The following is a 25,186-nucleotide window of genomic DNA, read 5'->3' on the forward strand; positions in this document are numbered from 1 at the left end:
CATGTGGCTCAGCCTGGGGGCTGAGGTGCCGCAGGAAGTGGGAGAAGGGGGAAAGAATGCCAGCTAGGGAGCACCAAGGCCTGCAGGAACCCCACACGGGGCTGCTGTGCTAGTGTGGGAGGTGGGCTGTGAATCTCTTTGATTTGCCAGGAGGAGGGAGCCTGGAAAGCTTTGGTGCCTCTGCTTTGGCACTAATGAGGAGGCTCGCTCCTCTCATCGCAGCGCTAATGAGAGATTACAGCCCCTGCGCAGCCTTGAGACCAGAGTCAAGTTGCATCAAAGCCCCAGTCCAAATTAAGAGCCTTTCCCAGTGGCTGGTATTTTACAGCCCAGTGGCCAATTTCTAGATCATAGAGGCCAATTATTCCCGAAGCCTTTGGTGTGCAACTAATGAAGGTCTGGAAGACCCTTTCAAATGGTTCTAAGCCCTGTAGGCAGCTGAGATGTAATGGAGGTGGCAGGCACAATTAGCCATCTATAATTCCTCCTAGCAGCTGATTAAAGTCTCTTTATCCATCTTACCGAGATCAGAAGGCCACATACTTGGGAAATCAAAAATGCATTAGGGGCTGTCAGCTGGTGCTGGGGACCCTGCGCTTGGAGCCTGTAGCTGGTGCCACGTTTCGATCTTGCGGGAGCGTTTGCACCAAGCCACGGCGTGTCCACCCCCTTCAGGGGGGACAGGCCCCTTGTCCCAGGGTCCCCAGCCTGGAGGCGATGCCCGTTTACTTGGGTGGTCTTGGGGGAGTCCCTTCATGGTACCTCCCTGCCAGCCCCGTGGAGGCGGGGGTCAGAGCCCCACTCCCGCCCCTACAGGGACCGCTGGAGGGGGACGGAGTGGAACACACTTCTCTGGCCCAGCCCCAGCCCAGTCCCCTCCTAGGCCGTTGGGAGATGGAGGGGGATGAGGGCCAACCACTGCTGGGGCTGCGGAACACGGGCAGCACTGGGCTCTCCTCTGCTGGTGCCGTCTTCATCATGCTCAAGTCTGCGCTGGGTGCCGGGCTGCTCAGCTTCCCCTGGGCATTCAGCAAGGCTGGGGGTGCCGTGCCTGCCATCCTGGTGGAGCTGGTAAGAGAATGGGGGCTGCCCTCGGGGATGGGGATGGACAAGGATGGGGGAGAAGGGTGGGGATGAGGACAGGGACACTGCAGTGCTGGCAGAGCCTGTTTGTGTCTGCTGGGATGTTGGTGCCCGAAAGGAAGCTGAGGTTGTGGCAGAAGTGGGATCAGGCTAAAACAGAGGTTCAGCTTTTCACACCACGTTTGTCACTGGAGCTCTGGGACCCTTCCTGCTGCAAGGTGTGCAGAACCCACGCCAGGACAAAGGAAACTGCTGCCACCCTTTGCACCTCTTACACCAAAGTCAATTTGTGCCTCAACCTAAAGCACAATTTCGTCGTTGGTCCCCTGTGTATCCTGAAAACCTCAATCCAACCCCCAAGGACCACACAGAACCGTTTCTTCCCCGCCTTCCCCCTTCTCTCTGAGGCCGCTGCCAAGAGGATGGGTCGGCACTGGGGCTGACCCGAACCCCCCTGCGTGTCCCCACGAGGGGCCGGGTGCTCCCGCTGTGTCCCGCAGGGCTCGCTGGTGTTCCTGGTGAGCGGGCTGGCGGTGCTGGGCTACGCGGCGGCGCTCAGCGCCCAGCCCACCTACCAAGGCGTGGTGCGGGCGGTGTGCGGCCCGGCGGCGGGGAGACTCTGCGAGCTCTGCTTCCTTCTCAACCTCTTCATGATCGCCGTGGCTCTGCTGAGGGTGGTGGGCGACCAGCTGGAGAAACGTGAGCTGCTGGGGGCTGAGGGCAGGCAGGCGCCGCCCGCGGCGCTGGGTGCAGCTGTGTCCCCGCAGTGTGCGACTCGCTGTACCCGCCCGGCGCGCTGAGCGAGGGCTCCCCGTGGTTCGTGGATCAGCGCTTCACCCTCCCGGCGCTCTGTGCCCTGGTCATCTTCCCGCTGTCCGTGCCCAGGGAAATTGGCTTCCAGAAGTACTCCAGGTACGGCCGCGTTGCCCCGTGCCTGCAGCCGCCCCGTGCTGGGGTGGCAGCCCGCGGGTCCCCCGGGGCCCTGTTCCGTGCCCGCCCCCCATCTCTCCGTCCCCGCAGCATCCTGGGCACGCTGGCCGCCTGCTACCTCACGCTGGTCATCGTCCTTAAGTACCACCTGCAGGGTGGGAGTCTGGGACTCCCGCAGGCTGCCCGACCCCCCAGGTAAGGCAGCGCCATAGTCCCCCTGACCCACCCCAGCGGTGGCAGCAGCCCCCAGCCCTCCCAAGCTGGCAGGTGGGAGGTTCTGCAGAGGGATGGCTGATACTACCGAGGTCCCCTCTGCTGCCGGCACCTGGTGTTCTTTGCTCTTCCTTCCCATCGTGTTGCAGGGCCTCCTCCTGGGCCTCCATGTTCAGCGTCATCCCCACCATCTGCTTTGGGTTCCAGGTATGTCCCCACCCGTAGGGTGCAGTTGGGATGGGTTCCCTCTGGGGACCTGCAGGCAGGTGTCCCTGGGAGCACCGCTGTGGGCTGCAGCAGGAGGGGAGGTGGCCATGCTGTCCCCCTGCAGTGCCACGAGGCCTGCGTGGCCATCTACAGCAGCATGCGCAACCAGAGCTTCTCCCACTGGGTGGCCATCTCCACGCTCTCCATGCTCATCTGCCTCCTCATCTACTCCCTCACTGGTAACCCCAGCACCGCCGCTTCCTTTCCTGGGGGTCTGTGGATCCGCTCTCCTTCCTGCTGCTGTGCCCCACTCCTGCTGGTGGCACGGGGCACTGTTATCCCCACCCTGATGACAGTCCATGGCCACCTCCCTGCCCGCAGGGCTCTATGGCTACCTGACCTTTGGCGAGGACGTGGCCCCCGACGTCTTGATGTCCTACCCCGGGAACGACCCTGTTGTCATCGTTGCCCGCCTGCTCTTTGGTGTCTCCATCGTCACCATCTACCCCATTGTGGTGCTGCTGGGACGGTGAGTGGGCATTACTGGGCCATCCCTATCCCCTCGGTCCCTCCCACGTCTCCCCGCTCCCTAAGCTGTCCCCACCACTCAGGTCGGTGGTGCAGGACCTGTGGGCACACCCCAAGCTCAGGGCTACGCTTGTGTCTGAGAGGCACGAGCGGCAGAGCAGGGTGGCACTGACCATCTCATGGATGGCTGCCACACTCGCCATTGCCTTGTTTGTCCCTGACATCGGCAAGGTCATCGAGCTCATCGGCGGCATCAGTGCTTTCTTCATCTTCATCTTCCCAGGCAGGCACAGGGAGGGGGAGGGATGGGAGGCTGTGGGGCCTTTTTGGTCTTGCTGCTGGCTCTGTACCCACAAGGTTGGAGCTGAGCACCTGTGCTGGTGGCAGGGCTGTGCCTGGTGTGCATGACGGGGACACAAGCCATTGGGGCACCCAAAAAGTGAGTGCAGGCTTGGGGGTGGGACAGGGCACAGGGTCTCCCTGGTTGATGGTTGGGGTACAGGGACCCCATGGGAATATAGGTGATGGGGTGGGAACCCTATGGGGAAGGAGGGAGGGGAATTTGGGGCAGCACTTAATGTGGGACGTGGGGGCTGTGATGGGTTGGAGGAGTTGGTGTGAGGGCATTGCCCAGGTATAAGGAGGGCATTGAGGGTGTGCTCAGGTGTAAGGGTTATGCACGGGCATCGTGGGTGTGCCTGGGTGTCAGAGTTGCCAGTGTACCAGGGATACGCCCAGGACTTGGAGAGATGCAAGCACAGTAGAGATGGGCTCAGGTATCAGGGATGTATCCAGGTGTCAGAGCTGTGCTCATACACTGAGAAGGTGTCCACTAATCACGGATGTGTCCATACATCAGGGATGTGTTGTGGTTTCAGGGATGTGCTCATCTTATCAGGGGATGTCCCATGTGCCAGGGATGTGCCTGCAGGGGTGACTGGGAGGGAAGGTGGGCCCATGGAGCTGGGACCCCACAGCCCCAGGGTTTGGGTTGGAGATGCTGGGGGCCAGAGGGACTTGGTGCTTAATGAAGGGTGGCCCTTCGGTACTCGCTGGGCACTGTGCCCCCATCGCTGTGCTTGGGGCAGTTTGGGGAGATGACCCCCACCCACCCCGTTCTGTGCTCCTTGCCCACCTGGTGCTGGTGACCTCATGATGGAGCAGCAGCGCAACCTGGGGGTAAGTGTCACTCCTGGGGTGCTCAGGGTGGCACCAGTAGCCACTGAGTCTGCCCTGGTGGCAGTGTAGTGAGGGCACATCCCATGGGGTGGCAGCCAGGCTTCTGACCAGGCATTATGTGTCACCGCACAGGAGCTGGAGCAGCATGGGACCCTGCGAAGACTGATCCCTGCTGAAGCGGGGGCTGTGTCCCACATCTCAACTCGTGTCTCTGCAGGGCTGTGCTCATCACCTGGGGTGTCGTCTCTGTGCTGGGGGGCACCTTCGTGTGCGGGCAGAGCGCTGCCCTGGCTGTGATGGGGCTGCTGCATTGAGGGGATGTGTAGCCCCATGTCCTCCCACATTCCCCCACCATCCTATCCCAGACACAGCCACACTGCAGCTGGCTCCCATCATGGTTTATTCAGTATTATCAATTCTGTTGTTCTATCATTAATAAACACTTGGGTAGAGGGGAGGACACCTTGTGAGGCCCTGTCATTCCCCCATGGGGCTGGGCAAGATGGGGCAGAGTGTGCACAGACAGACAGACAGGCACACACAGACTTACAGACCCTGGGACTGGGGGATCAGCCACCCTCGGGCCTGCGAGGCACCTACCTCCACCCCACTGGGGCCCCAAGTGCCCTGCAGATCTCCATCCCTCTTCCCTCCCTTGTGCTGGATCTACCCATCAGAGACCCCAGTACACACCTCCTGCATACTGAGGGGTCTGCTCCCACCATATCCACCTCATCACCACCCCCTCCCAGGCCACAAAGAGCCAACCCCATGTAGGGAGAGGTGCCCCAGGAGTGGGGCAGCTCAGGGTGAGGTGCTGCTGATGGGGGACAAGGGGAGTTCCTTTGCTGCAGACAGGTGACAATCACACTCCCCTCTGGCCAACACAATGCGGGGGACAGTGCCTGGCAGGGGGTGGGGGGCGCAGCCAGGTCCCTGCACGGTCAATCTTGGCTCAGGGTGCACCAGGCAGCTGCAGGGGAAATCACTTGGAGTCACCCAGTGTCACCCCAGCACACATCCCTTCAGCTCCACCACTCACTGTGCTCCCACTGCCGAGGGGTTGCTTGTGCCCCCACCCCGGGTCCTACCTGGCACAGCCACAGTGGAGATGGTCTCAGGCTGGCTCAGCGCATCCACCTTGACATGCTGGAAGCCCTTGCAGGTGGCACTCTGCAGGTGCCTGCGGTGTGTTACAGCCCAGAATCACCATCCTGTCTGCCCCAAATCATCCCACACTCTGAGGGAAAGAAGCCAGATCTCTGCTCCCTGTGCCCTCCCCCATGCCCCCCATCCCTTCACCACCCAACCCCACTTGTCCATCCAGCCTGCCTGAACCCTGCAGACACAAGGGACCCCCACTCCTGCCACCAGAAAGGGGACAGCAGACCCTCCCCACATGTCCGAGGCAACAGCTCAGCCAAGCCCTGCTCTCACCCCACCAAGCTTCTCCAATCCCCCCAGCTGGCAGCTTCCTACCCATCCCACTCTACCTCTTCCAGTCCTCCTCGGTCTCCCAAAACTCATAGACGATGAAGGTGACTCCGTCGGGCAGCTTGACTGCAGTGACACTGGCAGTGGTGGGGTGAGAATGAGCCGTTGTGGGCATCCCTGGGCCCCACGGCCTTCCCCATGGGGGCACCCCCAGTTGTTGTCCTTGCAGCCACTGAGGGTGCCCCCAGTTCCCAGCACCCCAACCTCCCGCTGACTCCATCCCCTGTGCCCCCCCGGTACGCACTGGAAGCAGTCCCGCTCCCCAGCCACGCTCTTCAGGTACTGCTTCAGGGAGCTGCAGAACTCGCCCAAGTGCTTGTGTGACACCGTCATCTCATCCCGCACCAGGAGCAGGTACTGGGGTGAGAGCAGCATGTGAGACCTGATGTGTGCAACATCCCATCCAGGGACATCGTGCGGGGCACCACGGGGTGATGATGGTGGCAGAGCCACATGCTCACCGTGCAAGCTGTGCTCTCGCTGTCCGAAAGCCGCTGGTGCAGGTCAAACCAGAGAGTCTGCAAAGGGGAAAGGGAGGATGGGGCAGCGTGTCCCTCTGGGTGTCCAGTGCTTGGGGACAGCCACTGAGAGAGCCCTGGTGAAGGAGGAGCGTTGCAGTGGTCTGGGGGCAGCGGTGCCCCATAAGGGGGGAGGGGAATGGAGTCACCTCCTGCCCTGGATACACTGGAAGCTTGAAGAAGCCCAGCCTGTGCCCATGGGAAGCACCAGATGTGAGCTGATATCTGGGGACGCATGGCATAATGGAGACCTTGGTGAAGCATAGGCCAGGGACTTGGCACATGACCCCACATCACTCCATCTGCCCTAGAATGGCCCCAAACTGCCAACACTGCATTTCTCCCAAGAGAAATCATTGTTCCACACTCTTCTGCCTTGAAAGCGTTTGGCAAACGTCAAGGGTTTTGGAAACTCCTCCGGCACCTCAGTATTCCCTCTGCCTGTCCCTAGATGGAGTAACGCTGCCTCTGTGAGAGGCTTCAACTCCTTCATCTATAGGAACATGAAGTTTAAGCAAAGCACTCTTGCCAATGGTGGAGGTGGCCAGGGTGATGCTGGGCAAGCGCAGTCCCTACCTTGTCCTCCAGCCTGCCAATGAGTGCGGCCAGCCTGCCGATCTGCCCCTCCAGCCCGTCCTGCCTGGGCTCGGGAGCACCTGCGGGAACACAGAGTAAAAGGCGCCCGTGGGCATGCACCCAGCACCTGCAATGTGCTGCCGCGGGCTGCTGGGGCAGCAGCAGCTCTGTCCACTCACCGCTCTGGCTGCTCTTCCCGGGGCCCTGGGGCACGATGCGGCCGGGGGCTGCGTAGCTGGGCACAGGACTGCCATGCCAGGCCTCCGTCAGCGTCAGGCCGGCTGGGCCAGGGCACTGCCTGCAAGGAAGTGGGTGCTGGAGATGGGCCAGGCACCGATGGGTAGATGTTTCACAGCCCTCTGATTCTCTGCTTTTTAGGCCACCCCTGATGCAAGAGATCAGTTTTTTTGTGGTTCCTCCCCCCCTCCCTCCCCCAGTGATTTTCACCATGAGAAAAAAGCTCCAATGCCCTTCATGATGAGCAAGGTCCACACACCAGCAAAAAACAACGGACAGTGGGGACTTTCAGCAGCTCTGTTTGTCACTTCCTTCTCCCCACCAGCCCGTGCTATTCCCATCTGCTCTGCACCACGCCTTGCTGAGCCTTCCACAATGGGAGATGAAGCCAACAGACGCTCAGAGCACTCCTCCCAGTACAGTCCGGGGACACCACAGCACCACAGCACCCGTGGCCCTCTCAGTTTGTGTATGTCAGAGCCGCTCGGTCAGCATCCCATAGCGCCCCCAGGTGGGGCTGTTTGGGCAATCCTGCAGGAACCCGTTGGTATTTCAGCCCTGGCTGAGATGAATCTTGAAGCAATCTCCTCCACCTTCCTCAGGCTTTCCCCTGAGGATGGGGAACAGTGATGGGGATGAATAGTGATGTGATGGGGGAGTGGGAATGGGGTGGGATGGAGATGGAGATGGAGACATCGTGGGCTGTCCCAGCACATCCCAGACACAGCCACCAGGTCCCAAGGGTGGCTTTGCTCAGAGGAAAGTCCCGAGAGCTCCTGGGGAAGCTGGGAAAGACAGCTGCTCCACCAGTTCCTCTTACAGGGCCATGAGCCCCTGTAAAAGTCCCTCATAATGAGACCAGCTGAGAAGCATGGGCGGAGGGGAGAGGCAGTGGCTGACCTGGAGGGGTTGGTCTGCTCATCAATGGCATCCACGGCGCTCTCCACCGAGCTCAGCAGTGACTGGGTCTGGTTGGCCGTCTCCTTCAGCAGGAAGCGGGTGACAAACTGGTCCACATTGCTGCCGCTTTCATACACCTGTGTGCAGGAACAGCGCAGTGATGTTCAGCTGGGTCTGGTGGGAATCACTGATAAACTAACACATGTGAGGTAATGAAACTAACCTTGCTTCAGCCCTGCTCCAAACAGAGTTCCATCTCACCTTGTTCAGCCTCAAAGTGGTTTTCAAATGGATTTGTCCCAATTGCTTTGAATTGAGCAAATTTCTTTTTCTTTTTTTTTTTTTACTCTTGTGTGATAGAGGCTCCCACAGTAATCCAAGCCCTCTAGAGAGGAGCAATAATCAATGGCACACTGATTTTTTTAAAGCACTTGGAGTCTCTTCACCAGCACAGCCCTTCTGCTGCTCTGCCACATGCTCCTCCCATGGGCCACTGGCACAACTGGACTGACACCAGAACAACCAGATCAACACCAGCACAGCTCTACCAATGCCAACTCAACCAGACTGACACAAACCCAACCAGATTGACACCAGCCCAACTGGTCCAACGCTGTCCCAGCACCACCCTAACCAGCCCAACAAACACCAGTCCAACTGGTCTCACCCCAGCCTATCTGGGCCAACATCAGCCCAAGCAGGCACACTGCATGGTGTTACAATGTCTGATAAATAATTGTCAGTAGAAAAGAAAGGCAGGGTGGGCTGCTGGGGCCATAGCGATGATGCCCACCTGGTGCAAGTGGGTAGGACAGGAAGAGCAATGGCAAAACCCCGAGTCAGCTCAGGCTGCCTATTTCATGACAGCAGCAAAAACATCCAGAAGAATCCCCGTTGTTCGTTTGCTCTGCTGTGAAAAGGAGCAGGTGTTCCCAAAGAGGGCTTCAATGGGGTGAATTAAATGGTTTTCAGTGGGAGGCCCCAGTCTGCAAGGACATGGTGCGGGAACATTTGCTAAGCATTCGGGTGGGGGAAAGGATAGATGCATTCTCAAATACTCCTGAATTCCTGAACAATCTCCCAGCATTCACACTCATGCTAAGGAAGGGTATTAAACTGACAAATATGAGATTTGTCATATTTGGCAAAAACACATAATTGCATTTGAGATCTGAACCCATTTCTTCAGCATTTTCCCCTCACCACTGATTCCTCCCTGGGGCCTTGCACACAGGAGCCTGTGCAAAACCGAGGCATAAATACATTAATCAGGCTCTTGAGCAGGCTCAGCTATAATTACAGATGAGTTTTGATTAAGCCCCAGCAACCAGCCCTGCTCTGATTGCAGCTGCTGGGGCAAAGGCTGAGCTGCGCACAGTCTCTGTTACGAAGCTGGAAATGAATTGATCGAATAAACCAGGAGCTGTGCTTCAATTTGCCCCCAGTTTCCTGCTGCCCTCCAGGACTCCATTGCTTGCATCCTACCAGCACCACTGCACAATTTCTCATCAAGTCAGGCACACGAGCCTGTTCCTTTTGGAAAATAAAAGGTTTTAAGAAGGTGTGGCTTTGTGTTGGTGTTCCCTGCCCTGGGAAACCAGATGACCTATTGCCTAACGAAGTATAAAAGTAATGCTCAGTTCTTAATGAGCCACAAATCTCCCTGCGGTGTTTCCACAGGTTTCTCCTATAGAAGTGTTCATCCTAAGAAGCTTGTTCCTGCCCTCTCCTGTATTCACTGGTTTGATATGGTGGTCAATGAAAACCCACAGCCCCGTGATCCTGCTGTCTCCATGGGAAGAACTGGAAGCACTGTGTCTTTGTGGGTACAGGTCAGCCATCGGGTGAGAAACGCGGGAGCTTAAAAAGCAGCTGCTTGTTGCTGAGGTAAACAGATGATTGCAGAGCTATTAAAATCCCATTGCGTTAAAAGTGATTTCAGGAGGATTTTCTTGAACTGTGCTTTTCAAAACCTGATCAGCTATAGAGCTCTGGGTGCAGGGAATGGGCCGAGGGGCTCAGAACATCCGGGGAGCGCTCCCTCACAGCCACAAGGATGAATCCAGGTTGTTCCCCAAAGCCACCCCTGTTTCCTCCCAAAAAGCAGTTCTTTACCTCCACTAATACCTCGGTGCTTGTGAGGCCAGATATGACAGGAGTTCCACGTGGGTCCGAGACCAACAGCTCTGAAATGAAAATCAATGATTTTTTCTCTTTTCCCCTCATTTAACGAATAACTGTGGCCATCTGCCAGCCCAGCTGTGACATCTGCACTCAGGAGTGTGCTCTGAGCTCCTTGGCAATCCCTCCAGCTCTGCTGGAGTAAATGTCCCCTTTGGCATTGTAAAAACAAGTCATTAAGACGACCAACTCCAGAGGAATCCTTCCCATGGTCTTATTAAAACATTCGTTAGCCTGTCGCAGGGAGATGTAATGAGGTTTGGTCTTATTAATTCCACCCCGAAGAGATATCTCTTACTTCTTTTGCCCAGGAAGTTAAAATATTTATGGGGATAATAAAATAATTGCTTTGTGACAGGAGATCCTGGAGGGGTGTATCTCAGAAAGCTTCTCTTTTTCATCTAACTGGTTCATTAATTCAACACTAGAAAGACTTTGGTACCAGAGATGCTGCCCTGCCACACAGCATTGTATTAGCAAGCTTGGTCTGATGGTGCTAATTAGCAGCAGATCCTCATTTGTATTAAAGAAGTGAATTGCAGAGGCAGAAGTCTGACAGGAGATGCTGAACCTCGCTTTACACTGTGCTGGGCTTCCATCTCTCCTGAGATTCACCATAAGAGAACATCTTCTCTGCAGCTTGAAATTCTGGCACAGATGAAATAAAGCACCTTGCCACCATCTGCCTGTGGAAACCCAGGCTGTAATTTTGGTGCCATGAGCTCTTGGACCTGCTGACACTGCAGACAAACCTCCCTCACTGGTGTCACAAACTGGTCCCCAAAATAGGGCTCCAGTAACCATGTTCCTGTGGGTATCAAATGGCTGAAAAAGGACATTGTCAATGTTGTTGAGCATCTCAAAGCCTCTCGCTGGCATTTCTAAAGGTCATCATTCATCTCATTAAGACTCCAGGACGTGAAATATAAATGATGCTCATGCACTGAAAGGCCCATTGCAGCTCTTTGCCTTACAGAGCCTCAGCACTGAGCACCAGCATTCCCAGCACTGCCTTTGGGTGACAGAGGCCAAACTGGGTGACATTTGCTGAGCTCGGAGACCTGGCAGTCTCTCCAGTTGCTAAGAACACTGACCCCAGATGAAGCACACCAATAGAGCCAAGGCTCTGAGCCGATGAGGCTGCTCAAGCAAAACCAAAGTCAATTATATTCCTTTAATTGTTTCTTAAAAAAAAAATAAATCCAAACCAACCTATGGGAAAACCTATTGGCATGGCCACGAAGCAGCTCTACCCACCTCTTCCTGGGTGTTTGCAGGGTTATCTCCCACCACCCAACACTTCACAAATCAGGCATGTAGAGCAATGCTGCCTCAGAACAGCGATTCTAATTCCTCACTCATAATTGCCTGCTTTCTTCCAAGAGATTTTGTCTTGTAATTAGAATAACACCCAGGCCTTCCTCTTGCTCCTTCCCCGCTCCGCGCTCTTAACTCCCTCCAGAAGTGGGGGCTGAGAGCTGATTGCCTGGCACATAATCAGTAGCAGAAACCTGAGGAGAACAGACACTGAAATATTTGATAAATGAGAACATTACCATATGAAAGACCCTCAGCCTTCCTGAAACAGGGGGAAAACAAATGAGACAACTGTTCAGATAAAAGGAACTATGGCACTGCATGGATTTAAAAAATAACGATTATAAATTCCTCCCTTATAAATCCCATCACACTGTGCCATTGAAGACCTCCTTCAGACTGCATAGGTTTCTCCAGCTGTATTTTGAGGCCAGGGCTGGGGGCAGGGGGTTGTCCCCAGGGGAAGGCAGGACCCAATGAGTACAGCTCAGTGTCACTCCTCTTGACATCTGTCACCTCCTGCAGGGCCCTTCTGAGCAATTTGCTGCAGAATGTCTTTCTCCTTGTTATCAGAGGAACTTCCCATATGCAGAATGCACACCTTGATCTACAGGATGCCACAGAAAGGCGTTTTTACACCTCGTCCATGTAGTTGCCCTCTGACCACACAACTTAGCTGACTTCACAAGCAATAGCCTTCAGGTGGGAGGGGAGGAAGGGAAATCATAGAACCATAGAACAGCTTTGGTTTGGAGGTGACCCTAAAGATCTTCTAGTTCGAGCCCTGTGGCTGGGTGCCCCCCAGCTCAGTCTGCCCAGAGCCCCATCCAGCCTGTCCCTGAGCACCCCCAGAGATGGGGCACCCACGGCTCTCTGGACAGCTGTGCCAGGGCCTCACCACCCTCCGAACAAATAATTTTTTACCAAAACCTAGATTTCCCCTATTTTAAATGCAAGTAATTTCCTCTTGTCCTATCACTGTACACCCAAGTAAAATGATGGTTTTCTCCCTGTTTATAAGCTCCCTTCAAGTACTGAAAGATCACAATGTGATCAAAGTCCTCCCAGAGCCTTTTCTACTCCAGACTGAACAAGACTACCTCTCTCAACCTTTATTCATAGGAGAGATGCTCCAGCCCTCTGACCATCATCACGTCCTCCTCCACTCCAACAGCTCTGTCCCTCCTGTACTGGAGGTCCCAGGCCTGGACACAGTTCTCCAGGTGGAGCCATTCAAGGGCAGAGTAAAGGAGGACAACCCCCTCCCTTGTCCTGCTGCCACCCCTCTGTTGATGCAGCCCCAGATGTTGTTGGCCTTCTGGGTTGCAAGCACACACTGCTGGCTCATGTCCAGCTTTTCATCTTCCAGGATGCCCATATCCTTCTCATCAGGGTTCTTCTCCCTGTCTGTACTCCTATCTGGGATTGCCCTGACAAGTGCAACACCTTGTTGAACCTCTTTAGGCTCTCATGCACCCACTTCTGAGCTGGTACAGTTCCCTCTGGCATCTCTTCTTTCTACAAGTCAAGTGCACTACTCAGCTTGGTGTCATCTGCAAACTTGCTGAGGGAAGACCCTACTCTACAGGAAGTCTACAGGGGCACGGTCAGCAGGATCTCCAGAGCACGTGTTCTTCTCTCTTGCAGTGAGAAGGGAACATGAATTTTGCAGTGACAGAGAGGCAGAGGAGCAGTGAATAAACATATTAGTTTAAAAACAAGCTCCAGGAGAGTCCTTCTCAAGCTGCATTCTCCCTGCTGAGCTTGGCAGCCTGGCTGGAAGTGGCATGTGGTCCCATGGTCTGGCAAGGAGTGTGCTCTGGATGGCACTGCATGGAGAATTGCTTTCTGCTCTGGAGCCCAAGCAGGAAAGCTGGGGAAGATTCAGTTCCTGCAGAAGTGAAATACCCCCTTCTGCTAGGATTTCTGATGAAATCTGTTTGGAAATTCCCTTTGGAAATGCTTTCTGGGAGGCTGAATTAATGCCTTGTTTCCTCTTAGATTATTCCTGGAAAATACAGCTGCACAACTTTTACAGAAATCCACATCGTTTAGTTATCTTGCTATACAAGACTGAAATCATTCAGCATTTCTGAACAAAAGCATTTCATTCGGATTACAGGTCATTGGCTCTCACCAACCCATTTTCCAGGTGTCACTGTCAGCCCACGTCTCACATAGAAAGGGAAAGCAGGTTTTAGTTAACGTACAGCAGTGCCTGAGAAACTGTATTAGGTGAAACCCTCTTCTGAAAGCAGAATGGGAGTGACTTAAAAAAAGGACATAATATCTGGGAAACTTAATTCTGGCAGGTAAGAATGCAAACAAGAGCACTATATATTGCTGCTCTGGACTGTGCAACGAAATGAAACAAATGCCACATCCCTCTTTTTTAGCAGAGTACAGCAGCAGATGGTGCACGGTGTTGCCTGCTCCTCTGCAGGCACTGCTGCCGGAGAAGGTGATGGGTAATCCACAAACGTGCCTAGTGCTGCTTTATTTCTAGATGTTAATTGCAAGGCATGAGGAGGCATAATTGGGCTCCGAACCTGCTGGCTTTGGAGGTGGGTGTTGGAGGAGTGAAATCGGCTGCTGTGCTGGGTGAGAGCTGCAAGAGAGCATCCTGCTCACAGACCCCAGGGAAATCAGGCACACAGTCATTTCCTCAACAATGGAAAGGATACATGACAGCAACTGGGCACTGGAATGCATGGCATCTGCATAAATTAACATGACATATCTAATTTCTGTTGGCCAGTCTATCTGTGTGTCCATAAGTTGTTGATGGATCAGCTGTTGTCCACTTAGAGAAAGCAGACCTTTATGATCTGCAAGTTCTCTTATCTGAACAAGGATTCTTGTAGGAGGTTTGGGTGCAGGAGAGGTGTGTAACGTACCAAACCTTGGGCTTTCCAGTGACCAGCACAGAACCACAGAATGTCCAGGGTTTGAAGGGAGCACAAGGATCATGAATCTCATGGATCATGGGTCCCTGCCCCATGCAAGGCCACTTTGGCTCTGCTATTTGCCCACCGTGCCATGAAGCATCCTCTGAGGGTTGTACGAGAACATATTCTGCTGTTGGCTTTTTTTAGATCTCAGAAGTTCATTTCCATTCTTTCCAATTTAACTTTGCATTTTGCACAGTCATTGGCAGTCGCTGAGCGCAGCATGGTCATCTCCATATCGCATAATAATTACAATAACAGGTCTTGTTTTGCTGTATGAGACCTTCCACCGCCGAATCTAATTACTGCTGATACTTTATGAGCTCCTCCAGCTCAAGATAATTGCTGCTTTCTCTTCTTACGAACAAGAAATAATCAGTTGTCTTTTAAGGTGAGAAATACAAACAGCAATTAAATGCCACGGTTATTGGCCCCTCTGAGAGCGCAAGGCACTTCTCAACAGGAGTGTGGCAATAAGGAAGACAGGCTTTGTGTATTGTTTGCAGAGTACTGTTAAGAACTGGGGAGAGAGGGAGAGAATTAGGAACATTTCCAACTGCTCCCATTGGGCACCAGCACCTCCCTGGGTGCAGCTGCAGTGCACTGCTGTGTGTGCTGTCAGTCTGCGTGGCTCTAACAAACCTGCAGCCAAAGGGTTGTACAGGGTGAATGTCACAAAGTCTCTGCAATCCTGAACGTTTCTATGAAAACATGTCCAGAATTAAGGCATTGCTGCATGTAATTAAAGTTGCCAGGATGCCTCTGCTATCTAAGTACTGAAGATGAGTTTCTCTCCCACCTAAACCAGCTTATTTTCTGTCTTTTCTCGCTGTCTTTATTTTTTTCCCCTGTTCCTTCCTTAAACAAAGTGCCTGTTTTTTGAATAATTCATTGATCAGGTTTGTATCACTTTGTTCACAAAATCACTGCAGGGGCTGGTGTTTTTCATGAAATCCTAATTTGCCAGCTCCTTGCTTGCCTTCCCAAAGCAGTGAGCAGCAGCACTGCTTGGTTGACAAAAGGTAACAGTGAAGTGCTGGGGCTGCCCTCCTCCCACCTGACTGTAGACATCTGTCCATCTGTCCATCTGCACCCAAGGGGCCTCGTGGCCTCTGGTGGGTCAGAGCCCCTGTGCATGGTGCTCTGCATCCCCCAGCCCCTTCCCACCGATCTCTCGGTGCGTGACATCTCAGGATTAGGCAGATAACCTTCAGACTTTGCAATTAGGGCAGGTGAATCCTGCCCCAGGTTACTGAATCAAGGGGGAGAACAGTGCTCTGGTGAAGGCAGCGAGCTGGGACTATGAATAAGGTTCTGTAACAGAACTCTTGTGCAAGTTGGTACTGTTACGCTCACATTTCTAATATAAAGGCAGGGCATGAGACATCCTCCTCTCTCAACGTGCAGGAAAGTATTAGTCATGTGTATGTGAAGCAGTGGTGGAAGGCAATACCAACAGAAAGTTGGAGTGCTTTACTGAGATTTCTATTAGCGTGGTAACACACATTCAAAACATTGTTGGCAGATCTGACTGCCAGAAAATTTACTCATAATGAATATAAATGAAGCGTGAGTAGAGTTAGCAACTCAATTAGGAAAAAAAATGAACTACTGCAGTTTTTTTTGTTTGTTTTGTTTCTCTTCCTCTCATGATGTCTGGTAAAAATTCACAGACATTTCAGACAGATCAGTGTCTGGTCAAAAGTGTTTGCCTTCCTTTTATTATAGAAGGATAGTAATGAGTGAAATGTGGATCTGCACTTCCCATGTGACTTTCCTCACAATCATCCAAAGGGATGGATTACAATAGAGCAAGGAAATCAGGCTCTTCACTCTAAATGGGAAAGTGCAATTTTTGTGAAGACACGGTCTTTGGAGTGTACAAAGCACATCCAAAATGCATCACAATATCTCTGATTTTGTGCAGTCCTCTTTTTTTAACCTCCGACCCTTCAAACGCACAGAGCTGCTAACCCAGGTTGTTGGTGCATGGCCGTATGTGAACGCTGCCCTGCCGAGGAGCAGGGCAGAGCTGGGCACTCACGCGTTTGGTGTAGTCCATTGCCTTCAGGATGGAGAGGTTCAGAGTCTCCAGTGAGGCCAGGACGTCTTCGTAGTCTCCCATGTGATCGGCAAAATAGTCTGGGGAAAAAGGACATGATGGGAAGAGTGGATGTATCTTAAATCCACGACCACACGACACAGCAATGTCTATTTATTGAAGGAAAGGAAAATCAGAGGGTGATTCTGGGTGTTTTCACTCCCTAGGCCCTGATCCTAAGACACAACTTGCCCTGAGAGGATGAGAAGGGTTGGGTTATGGTAAAACAGAGCTGTAACACAGAGCAGCTGCCATCAAAAATGGCACTTTACTTCTTTTCCCACTTCTGCATTTGGACACTTCCTCTTGTTTCCAACAGAGAGAGAGACATCTCAAGAGAAATTCCCCTGACAGCCAAAGCATCCAAATGACAAACAGATTTGTCCCGGTGAGGACCTGGCCAGCATCCTCCCCCTGCATTCCCATCCCATTCACAGCCCACATCACAGTTACACGGAGGTTAGATTGGAGGTTAAAAAAAAGTTACACAGCGTGTCCCCACCAAGCCAAGGACTCTGCCACCACTAACTGCAGTGTGGCTTCGTTTGTGAGCTACAGAGTCCCTAAGGCCAATGTTTGCAGTGACAACAGCGTGGGGCGGCACAGGACCCAATGAAGCCTTTGGGTACAACTGACACATGTGGCAGCTGAAAGCTGTTCCTTGGCACCGCCAACACTGCTCCCCAGCGCTCAGACTGAGGATTCACACTGCGGTGACACCTCCACTGAATGCAACACGAAATACATTCCAGGAAGCGATCCCACTAATTAGGTTCTCTTGGCTTAATTAGCAGTGCCTATAGCTGTTTACAGCCCTCAACACATCCAAGGGGAAGAAGATTTTGGCAGAGACAGGAATGTCACAGCATAATTGACAGCAGCTGTTTGCTGCTCTGCTCTGAGCCAAGCAGCATGTTCTCACTGCAGCGTGCTTTTTTTTGTTGTTCCTCTTATTATTAGTTTACTTGGGGAAAAATAAAAAAGAAAGAGCGTACATTTTTAAAGGCAAAGGAAAACTCTTCTTATAAATCCTGAAATAAAAAGTGCTTTTCAGGGCAGATGAGCTCCTGTGGGCACAGCATGGCTCTTGAGAGCACAAACGATGTGGGAGGAGAGTAGTGTTGCCTTTTGCAGCTTCCAGCTATGCACTTCCATAGCCTTGGCTTCATTCACTCACGGAACACCCAGGGGCAGCTCCTTCTGCCCTGCACAGCACTGCTCCCGGTCCCACATCTGTGGGAGACGATGGGATGCTGTTGCAGTGTACACTGCCCACCATGGGATGATGTACATCTCCATGCACAGAGCACGACTTGTGTTGCTGGTCTGTTTGCTGTTGCAATATCAGTGTTATTTTATTTAAATTGTAGGTGCATATGCAATTGGGTGATTTTACCTTTGAGTTCAAGGTGTGCTCAGCTATGCAAGCTGCCCTGTCACTGGAAGCACTCTCGGGTCAGGGAGCTCCACAAGTTGCCCAACCTGCCACCAACCCTGACAGACATTACAGCTTCCATTGTGGCCAGACTGAGGCCTTATATTTAAAATAATTCTTGGAAGAGCATCAAGTACACCAGAAGTGGTGGGCAGTGGTAGGTATGCAGCAGATAATGCATATAGGCTGGACCTTGAACCTTCCCCCTGCTTCCCAAAGGAGCTAATGGTTCATCTCCCTCCTTTCCTGGCAGCTTCGTTTCCTGCAAAGGTGTGGGATGAACATGACAATGGGGTTCTTTTTGGTCTTTAATTTGTGATTCAAGGGATGTGCACCAAGAAGCTCTTGGTCAGCCTGCTATGAGACACAGAGTCTTGCCCAAGGATAAACACATTATTGCTATTATACACCACACTCTTGTTTTGCTCCTGTCTAAGAGGGAACTGGCACAGGCTGTCCAGGGATATGGTGGAGTCAGCATTCCTGGAGATGGTCAGGAAAAGGGTAGATGGCACACTGAGTGATGTCTAGTGGTATGGCAGTGATGGGTCTGGTTGGACTAGATGATCTTTCCAATCTCAATGACTCTACAGCAGGAGCTGATGTTGGCTTTTAGGAGTTTTCATGCACCCTTCCAAAGCGTTGTGTGTAGGGCTATACTCACCACACAGCTCCTTCGTGTCCACATTGCTGGAAGAGGGGAGGACAGCCAGGGAAGGGAGAAGGAAAAAAAGAGAGAGAAAAAATAATTGAATGTACAGGAGGCGAGAGATACGCTCAGGATTCTCTTGGGGTGAGCACAGAAATGGATCAGCGTATCCTGGCCCCAGGAACTGCCTGCTGAAACCAAAGCCATTAGTAGCAGAACTCCTCCTGTGGTCCCATTTGCTTCAAATTAAAGTTTTCTAATTTTACTTTTCTAAATGATCACCTCTCCTGGCTCTACCCGGCACCCATCAAGTTCCTCCTCCAAATGAAATTATGCAGTTTCTTAACATCTGAACATTTGGTTTACCTAATGACATCCCAGCAGACAGCCCTGGGAAATAAGGATTAGCAGCAAGCTCTTCTCACCTCTGATCCCCACACAATTATGTACACAGTTCAAGCTGGAGAGGTGCCTGGAACGATCTCATAATAGAATTATATTTTATCAATCCATTAATGTTCTGGAAGTCAGCTCCTTAACTCAGCCCAGCTCTGATCTGTTAATGTAAGAGGGTTATGGAAAGAGATGCTCTAAATCCCACTCCTGATGGCAGCAGCCTCCCCAGATCCTCCTGGAGCAATGTGTCCGGGCTCTTCCCACCTTCCATGGGCTTAAGTTCTCTAACAAACAAACAGTGCATCCCAAAACTGGAGTTCATTACTTAGAAAAACCCATCATTCTATCCCTGGGGTTTTGCATTGCAATAATTATCTCTTGCTTCCAAAAATGATCATTTACTTCCTTGCCTCCTGCTATCATATTATTTAACTTAATTGTGCTTGAATTTTAAGTTGGTCGAGAAGCTGCTTATAATTTTAAGCAATCTTGCATTAAGAAGAAGCCTAATTAAAGAAATTACTGAAGTCATATTCAGACTTAAAAAAAAAATAAGCTCAGATGAAGGAGAAATCAAATCATACACAAGGATGGCTCATGGAGTTTCCCAGGACGTTCCCATCCCACAGGAGCACACATACCAGGGCTGCTGCATCCTCGCCAGGTCACCAGCATCAGCCCTGCACAGATGCACAGCTCCAGAATGGTTTACAGGGTGCTCCTGCAGGTCACTGCCTCAGTAATGAACGGGGCTATCTGGACTTCTGCAAGACATGCGGCATGGTTCCACACCACATCCTTATCTCTAAATTGGAGTGATATGGGTTTGAAGGCTGGGCTATTCAGTGGATAAGGAATTGGTTGGAGGGCTGCAGCCAAGGGCTGTTGCCAACAGCTCTGTGTCTGGGTGGAAGTCAGACATGGGCTTTGTCCCTGTACTGGAGGCCAACTCTATCTGGATACTTTGCAAAACAAAACTTTTTCTTTAATTGAAACAGAAAATCAGGAAAATCTAAGTCTTTTTTGTTTCAGGCATTTCTCTCTGTTTTCCAGTCGGTGAGGCTGCCCCGGGGGCAGAATGGCCTTGCACCACCAAGCTTACCGGGATGGGATGCCTGCCCGTAAAAGCAAAGCTGTACCTGGGAGAACGTTTGTGTGCCTGGGACCTAATTAGGAGCCAAATGTGAGAGCTCAGCTCACAGCCTCCAGCTTCTCTGCTGAGCAATCCAAGCCATGGTGAACTCGTTTGGTCATCAAAGGGGGTGTTTATTGCTCACCCTTTATGGCTCACTGTCAGTCAAAAACATGCTGTGATAATTCGAACAGATAAATGTATTGGCAACAAGGAAATAGTTTTCCCTGTTGATTTATATCCATTCAAAAAAAAAAATAAAATAGGAAAGTCACCAAGTTGTGATACCCTGCCTTCCTTGGTTTCACCTCAGCCAACAGAGATCTCAGGCAGCACAACCAGAAACATAATGGGTGTTCAGAAGTTGTAAATACATCAAAGTTTTGTCTCCACAACGCATTTCTCATGCAAATAGCTGCCGGATGGGCTGCTCAAACATCACTCAACACCTGAGTCGCTTCTGCTGCAGACAAAAATCCCTTTTCTGGGGCAGATGAAAGGGTTTGCGTCAGCAGCTGCATGGCTTGGTTGTTCAGCAGCACTGAAAACTGAGATTTTCTGAAATAATGGGCTGCTTTCATTTCCTCCTCCAATTCACAGCTTTGGGTTTCTACAGGGCTTCAAACGAGCACGGAACAAAATTATCCTGTAGTGTTAACCACCTGCAAACAACAACATGTGCAGTTGAAAAGCACTGCTAGTTTGACAGTGCACCTCCAGTCCCAGCAGGAACAGCACTCGGCAGTCTCCACACCTCAGAAAAGAAAAATATACACCCAAGATGCCTTGTAATGGGTCAGAGGTTGACCATGGGCAAACTGCTGTGGGTGTTACTGTTGGCTTTCTGGAGATGCTCACCTCCACACTACAGGAAAGACGTGGAGGCCCTGGAGTGTGTCCAAAGAAAAGCAACAGAAATGTGAAGGGACTGGAGCACAGCCCTATGGCTGAGGGAACAGGGTAGGTCAGCGTGGAGAAGAGGAGCTCAGGGGAGAAGTGGCTCTGCAGCCCTGACAGGAGGCTGTGGGAGGGGATGTCAGCCTCTGCTCCCAGGTAACGGCAACAGGGTGATTGGTGGTGGTCTCATGTTCAGAGGAGGTTCATGTTGGACATTTTGAACAATTTCTGCTCCAGAAGAGCAGCGATGCAGTGGCACAGCTGCCCAGGGAGGTGGGGGAATTGCTGTCCCTGGAGGTGTCCCAGAGCCGTGGGGATGTAGCACTGAGGGACATGGGCAGCGGGCACGGTGGGATGGATTGGGGTTGGACTAAGGGATCTGAGAAGTCTCTTCCAGCCTTAATGATTCTATGATTCCATGATTCAAAGTGCCACCCAGCCATCGAGCTACTGTGCAGCCCAGGTTGGGTTCTATGAGCAAAGCTGCTTGCTGCATCCTTTCTGCTGGGAGATGCTGAGTTCAGCTTGGATCACCAGACATTCCTCAACAGTAAGTAGGACGTGTGTGTTACCAGAACTATTTCAACTTTGCAAAGCTGGGAGGCATAATTTGCAGAGCAGCAGATGCCAAAGCCTGGACCTAGCCCAGACACCAGCCGTGTCACAGGGCAGCTCCCACATCCGTGATTATGGATGTCAGGGGAAATCTCTTCCCTAGGCAATGACCTGCAATGCAACTGCATTTGGCTTGCAGAAGTAATAAACCTCATAAAAATGAACTGGAGAGTCTATAAAACTTGCTGAAGAGAATCTCTAATGTTCAAAATCATCACAGATGAATGCAGAGTGGAACTCCCTGGGTCTGGAAAAGCAAAAATTCTTTTACAAGGATTGCTCATGTCTCCTTGGAGGCTCCATGCTCCATCCACACAGCTCCTGCCCCCATGTCCCTTCCATGGCCAGAAGTGAGGGCTGAGCACAAGGCCAGGGCGCAATGCAGACACTGTGTTCTGGCAGCAATACTGCCTCTCCAGATGATGATAAAACAAACCTGGGCAATGTTTCAGGGTGGGGAGGATTAATCACCGTACTGTTTCAATCATGCTCATCCAACAGCACAAAGTGTTGAGTTTCCTTTTCCTTTTAGGGAATAACTGACAAAACATAAAGAACACTGTTTGCTTAAAGAGTTCTTCCTGCTGCTGCATTTTAGGGCCAGGTCAGTTCCTGGCTCCCTCAGCACACTGACTGCTACATAGCCACACACATCCACCAAGGGATATACTAATGCCCTAGTGCCAGCCTGCTCTGTGCATGCCTCACACACCTCCCAGCCACAGAACACGATTCCTTACCCAAAACAGCCAATCTGTGTCAGAAATAGGGTGGTCAGGACCCCAACTACCTTCCTCCCATCCTTGGAAGCAGAAGACAAAGCCACCACTTATTCCCAATGCATTCTGTCTGCCCCTTTAAATCTTGGGACAACCACGTTTTCCACACAGTGAACAACAACTTCTGCCTCTACTTGGACACAGACAGCCAGGACCTCCAACCTCCTTCTTGCAAAATTAAAACTCTCAGGACAGTCATAAAAACTCTGAGCATGAGGAAGGAACAAAATAAAATGCCTGCTTACAGTGCAAGTGACGGCCTGGAAAAACAGATTGATGCTACATGCTGATTTACTGAGCCTGATCCTAAGAAAAGCCGTCACCTTAAAGAAAACAGACACTAAACTTTCTGAAGTCTTGGTGTGTGCCAAACCTCTAATAAATTGCATGTAAATCCTCCTTTTTCTTTTTTTTTTTTTTTTTGACAGATGATTTGATCTTGAAAACATCACTGCGCACAGCTGAACCAAGAGAAGGCAGGTTTAATTGCAACCTACAGGTAACTCCCAGGAGGAGGGATGACACTTTGACATTGATTAAACCTCAGATTATTTTCCTGTGTACTGCAGGGAACACCTTTCAGGAGGGGTGCCCACACTGAATACAGGCTGCGTGTCCCCTGCCTGATATGACTGCTCAGCTTCCAGCTGTGGAGGACAGAGAAGGGCTGTGCGTACCCATCTGATCAAGTGAGAGGTTGCTTATCCATGTTTTTATCTTCAACTTATATTTTTTTTAGCTCAGTGTTTAAACCAAAGCATTAAATGAAAACCAACGAAACACTCTCCCTATTTTTGGGCAGAGGGGTTCTCTGATTTTGCACAAACTGGTAGTGGTACCAGTCACCAATCTCTTTTGGGATGAAGAAACAGAATCACAGAATCGCTGAGGTTGGAGAAGACCTCTCACGTCCCCAAGTCCAACCCCAGCCCACCCCCATCGTGCCCACTGCCCACATCCCTCAGTGCCACATCCCTACAGCTCTGGGACACCCCCAGGGACGGTGACTCCCCCCATCTTTGGGCAACTGTGCCACTGTGTCACTGCTCTTGGAGAGAAGGAATTGTTCCCAATACCCAACCTGACCCTCAACGTGAGGCCATCACTCTCACCCTGTCACCGTTACCTGGGAGCAGAGGCTGACATCCCCTCCCACAGCCTCCTGTCAGGGCTGCAGAGCTCTGCCCTGAGCTCCTCTTCTCCACGCTGACCCACCCCATTCACTCCCACAGCGCTGTGCTCAGACCCCTCACAGCTCTGCTCCCTTCCCTGGACACAATCCACGACCTCCATGTGTTTCCTGTAGTAAGGGGCCCAAAATTGAACATAGCACTCGAGATGTGGCCTCACCAGTACCAAATACAAAGGGAAATGTGTAACACTCTGCCTGTTTCTGCTTGATACATCAGTCTGTACTCACCGGATGTGATTTCATGAGATGAACAGCTCTCATTAACTAATGCAGTGCCACCCACCACATGCCAGCAGTGCAATCCTCTGCACTCGGCCTTCTCATCTCAGCTGTCTGCAGTCTTATGCTGGCAATACAATGCATTTTTTCTTGCTTTTTCAAATGTTTTCTTACATTCTCAAAACCATGGCTGCAAGGAATAGAGGACGGACTCTGAGTAGCAGAGATGAAGGTTGGGATCCACTGCATACAGCCTGCAGGGAGCCAGCTGGAGAGCAAAGAACACCCTCCTGGCTTTTTAACCCATACCTTTGTTTCTCATGTGCTTCTCCTGCCACTAAAAAAGATGATGTTCTCTCCTGGTTCAGCTTCTGGGCAGCTGGTGCTCCCCCCAGCAGCAGCCAGATGCCCTCACTTCTTCAGAGAAAGCACATGGATAATACACAGCACTGGAGTTTGAACCAAAAAGCTGCAATCTCTCTGAATGCCTGCATGACTCAAACACAAGCAGCTGGTTAGAACCAGATATCTTAGTCACTTCTGTTTTTAAGGCAAGACCATGGTGTTTTTCTGTTATCTGGAAAAAGAAACATCTGATGCAGAGCAGCCCCACAAAATATGAAAAATATGAAGTCAAGCTCCAGTTCCAGCTGGGAAACTGGTTGGTGACACTGCTTGTGATGTCAGCACAGCAAAGACTTCCCACAGTCCTCATGCTGCTGCTGTGTTAGCTGGGCTCTGCCATACAGAGGCCGCTTGGGAATGCCTGGAGGCAGCATTAGAGATAGCAACATACACTCAAATGTCTTCTCAGATGACCTCCTGTGCTGTTTTTACAGCTTCATGTCCCTCCTGAGGACATTCCCAGTGAGCTGAGCACCAATGTTGGCACCAAGCATTCCTTCACTCCAAGGAGAAGTTCAGCACAGTGCGGACTATGCAAGAAAGTTGCAGTCACAGAGAACGGCCTAGAGCTCAGAAACATCTTCTACAAAGCCCACCAAGTGCCCAGGCTGCTGAGAGCCAGAAATCAGATCCAGACATATAATTTTCATGCAATCATTTTGTCCCTTTCCGAAGGGACTGGAACTGTCTCTTGAATAGGTTAATCAAAATCTTAGCTGATTATGTGAGCTGTAGTTTCTTTCCCAGCGAGCTAATTGAGAACATTCAATATACAGAAATTAAGTTGGTTTCAATGAGTACATCCATCTCTGCAAATGTGGGCTTTAGCTTCCAGACAAAACCAGCACTACACTGAATCAGGCTTGCAATGCAAACAGACAAGACTAGGGAAGGAGAAACAGGAAAAAACACTCAATTATAATGAACATTCCTTGCCCCCAAAGCAGAAAGGCTTTCTGTTCAGATCTGGGAGGACAGCTTGGCCCCTCTCTGCCTCAGTGCCCCCTCATCAGATGGATGCAGACCTCAAGCAAATCTGGGGAAGGCAAAATGTG

The 25,186-nt window shown here is 51.6% G+C and overlaps 2 protein-coding genes across 3 annotated transcripts in view; one reads left to right on the forward strand and one right to left on the reverse strand.

The window, feature by feature from the left end:
* The first annotated feature begins 894 nt into the window (after nt 1–894).
* SLC38A8 (solute carrier family 38 member 8) lies at nt 895–4,454 on the forward strand. The gene is made up of 10 exons (XM_048959057.1): nt 895–1,071; nt 1,584–1,782; nt 1,851–1,995; nt 2,104–2,208; nt 2,376–2,433; nt 2,558–2,672; nt 2,815–2,962; nt 3,045–3,244; nt 3,349–3,400; nt 4,358–4,454. The coding sequence occupies exons 1-10, from the start codon at nt 895–897 to the stop codon at nt 4,452–4,454; spliced, it is 1,296 nt and encodes a 431-aa protein (XP_048815014.1).
* Nucleotides 4,455–4,532: 78 nt separating this feature from the next.
* Nucleotides 4,533–25,186, reverse strand: part of NECAB2 (N-terminal EF-hand calcium binding protein 2) — a 53,376-nt gene continuing 32,722 nt past the window's right edge. The window contains exons 4-13 of one of the 2 annotated variants that reach the window (XM_048958549.1): nt 16,356–16,453; nt 9,981–10,051; nt 7,866–8,002; nt 6,908–7,026; nt 6,729–6,808; nt 6,096–6,152; nt 5,879–5,991; nt 5,634–5,711; nt 5,232–5,323; nt 4,533–5,113 (exon numbers count right to left, since the gene is read on the reverse strand). In XM_048958549.1, the coding sequence (XP_048814506.1) occupies nt 5,085–5,113; nt 5,232–5,323; nt 5,634–5,711; nt 5,879–5,991; nt 6,096–6,152; nt 6,729–6,808; nt 6,908–7,026; nt 7,866–8,002; nt 9,981–10,051; nt 16,356–16,453 (874 nt within the window). In that variant the 3' untranslated portion in view covers nt 4,533–5,084. Of the gene's footprint in view, nt 5,114–5,231; nt 5,324–5,633; nt 5,712–5,878; nt 5,992–6,095; nt 6,153–6,728; nt 6,809–6,907; nt 7,027–7,865; nt 8,003–9,980; nt 10,052–16,355; nt 16,454–18,511; nt 18,538–25,186 lie in introns of both variants that reach the window. The other variant, XM_048958550.1, reaches the window with a different exon arrangement.

This window comes from Lagopus muta, chromosome 12, assembly GCF_023343835.1.
Source record: "Lagopus muta isolate bLagMut1 chromosome 12, bLagMut1 primary, whole genome shotgun sequence".
NCBI lineage: Eukaryota > Metazoa > Chordata > Aves > Galliformes > Phasianidae > Lagopus > Lagopus muta.

Coding starts and splice junctions, on each gene's coding strand:
- SLC38A8 (XM_048959057.1), top strand. CDS start 895: ATGGAGGGGGATGAGGGCCAACCACTGCTGGGGCTGCGGAACACGGGC. Junction 2,434..2,557: donor CCATCTGCTTTGGGTTCCAG/GTATGTCCCCAC, acceptor GTCCCCCTGCAG/TGCCACGAGGCCTGCGTGGC. Junction 2,963..3,044: donor ATTGTGGTGCTGCTGGGACG/GTGAGTGGGCAT, acceptor CCCACCACTCAG/GTCGGTGGTGCAGGACCTGT.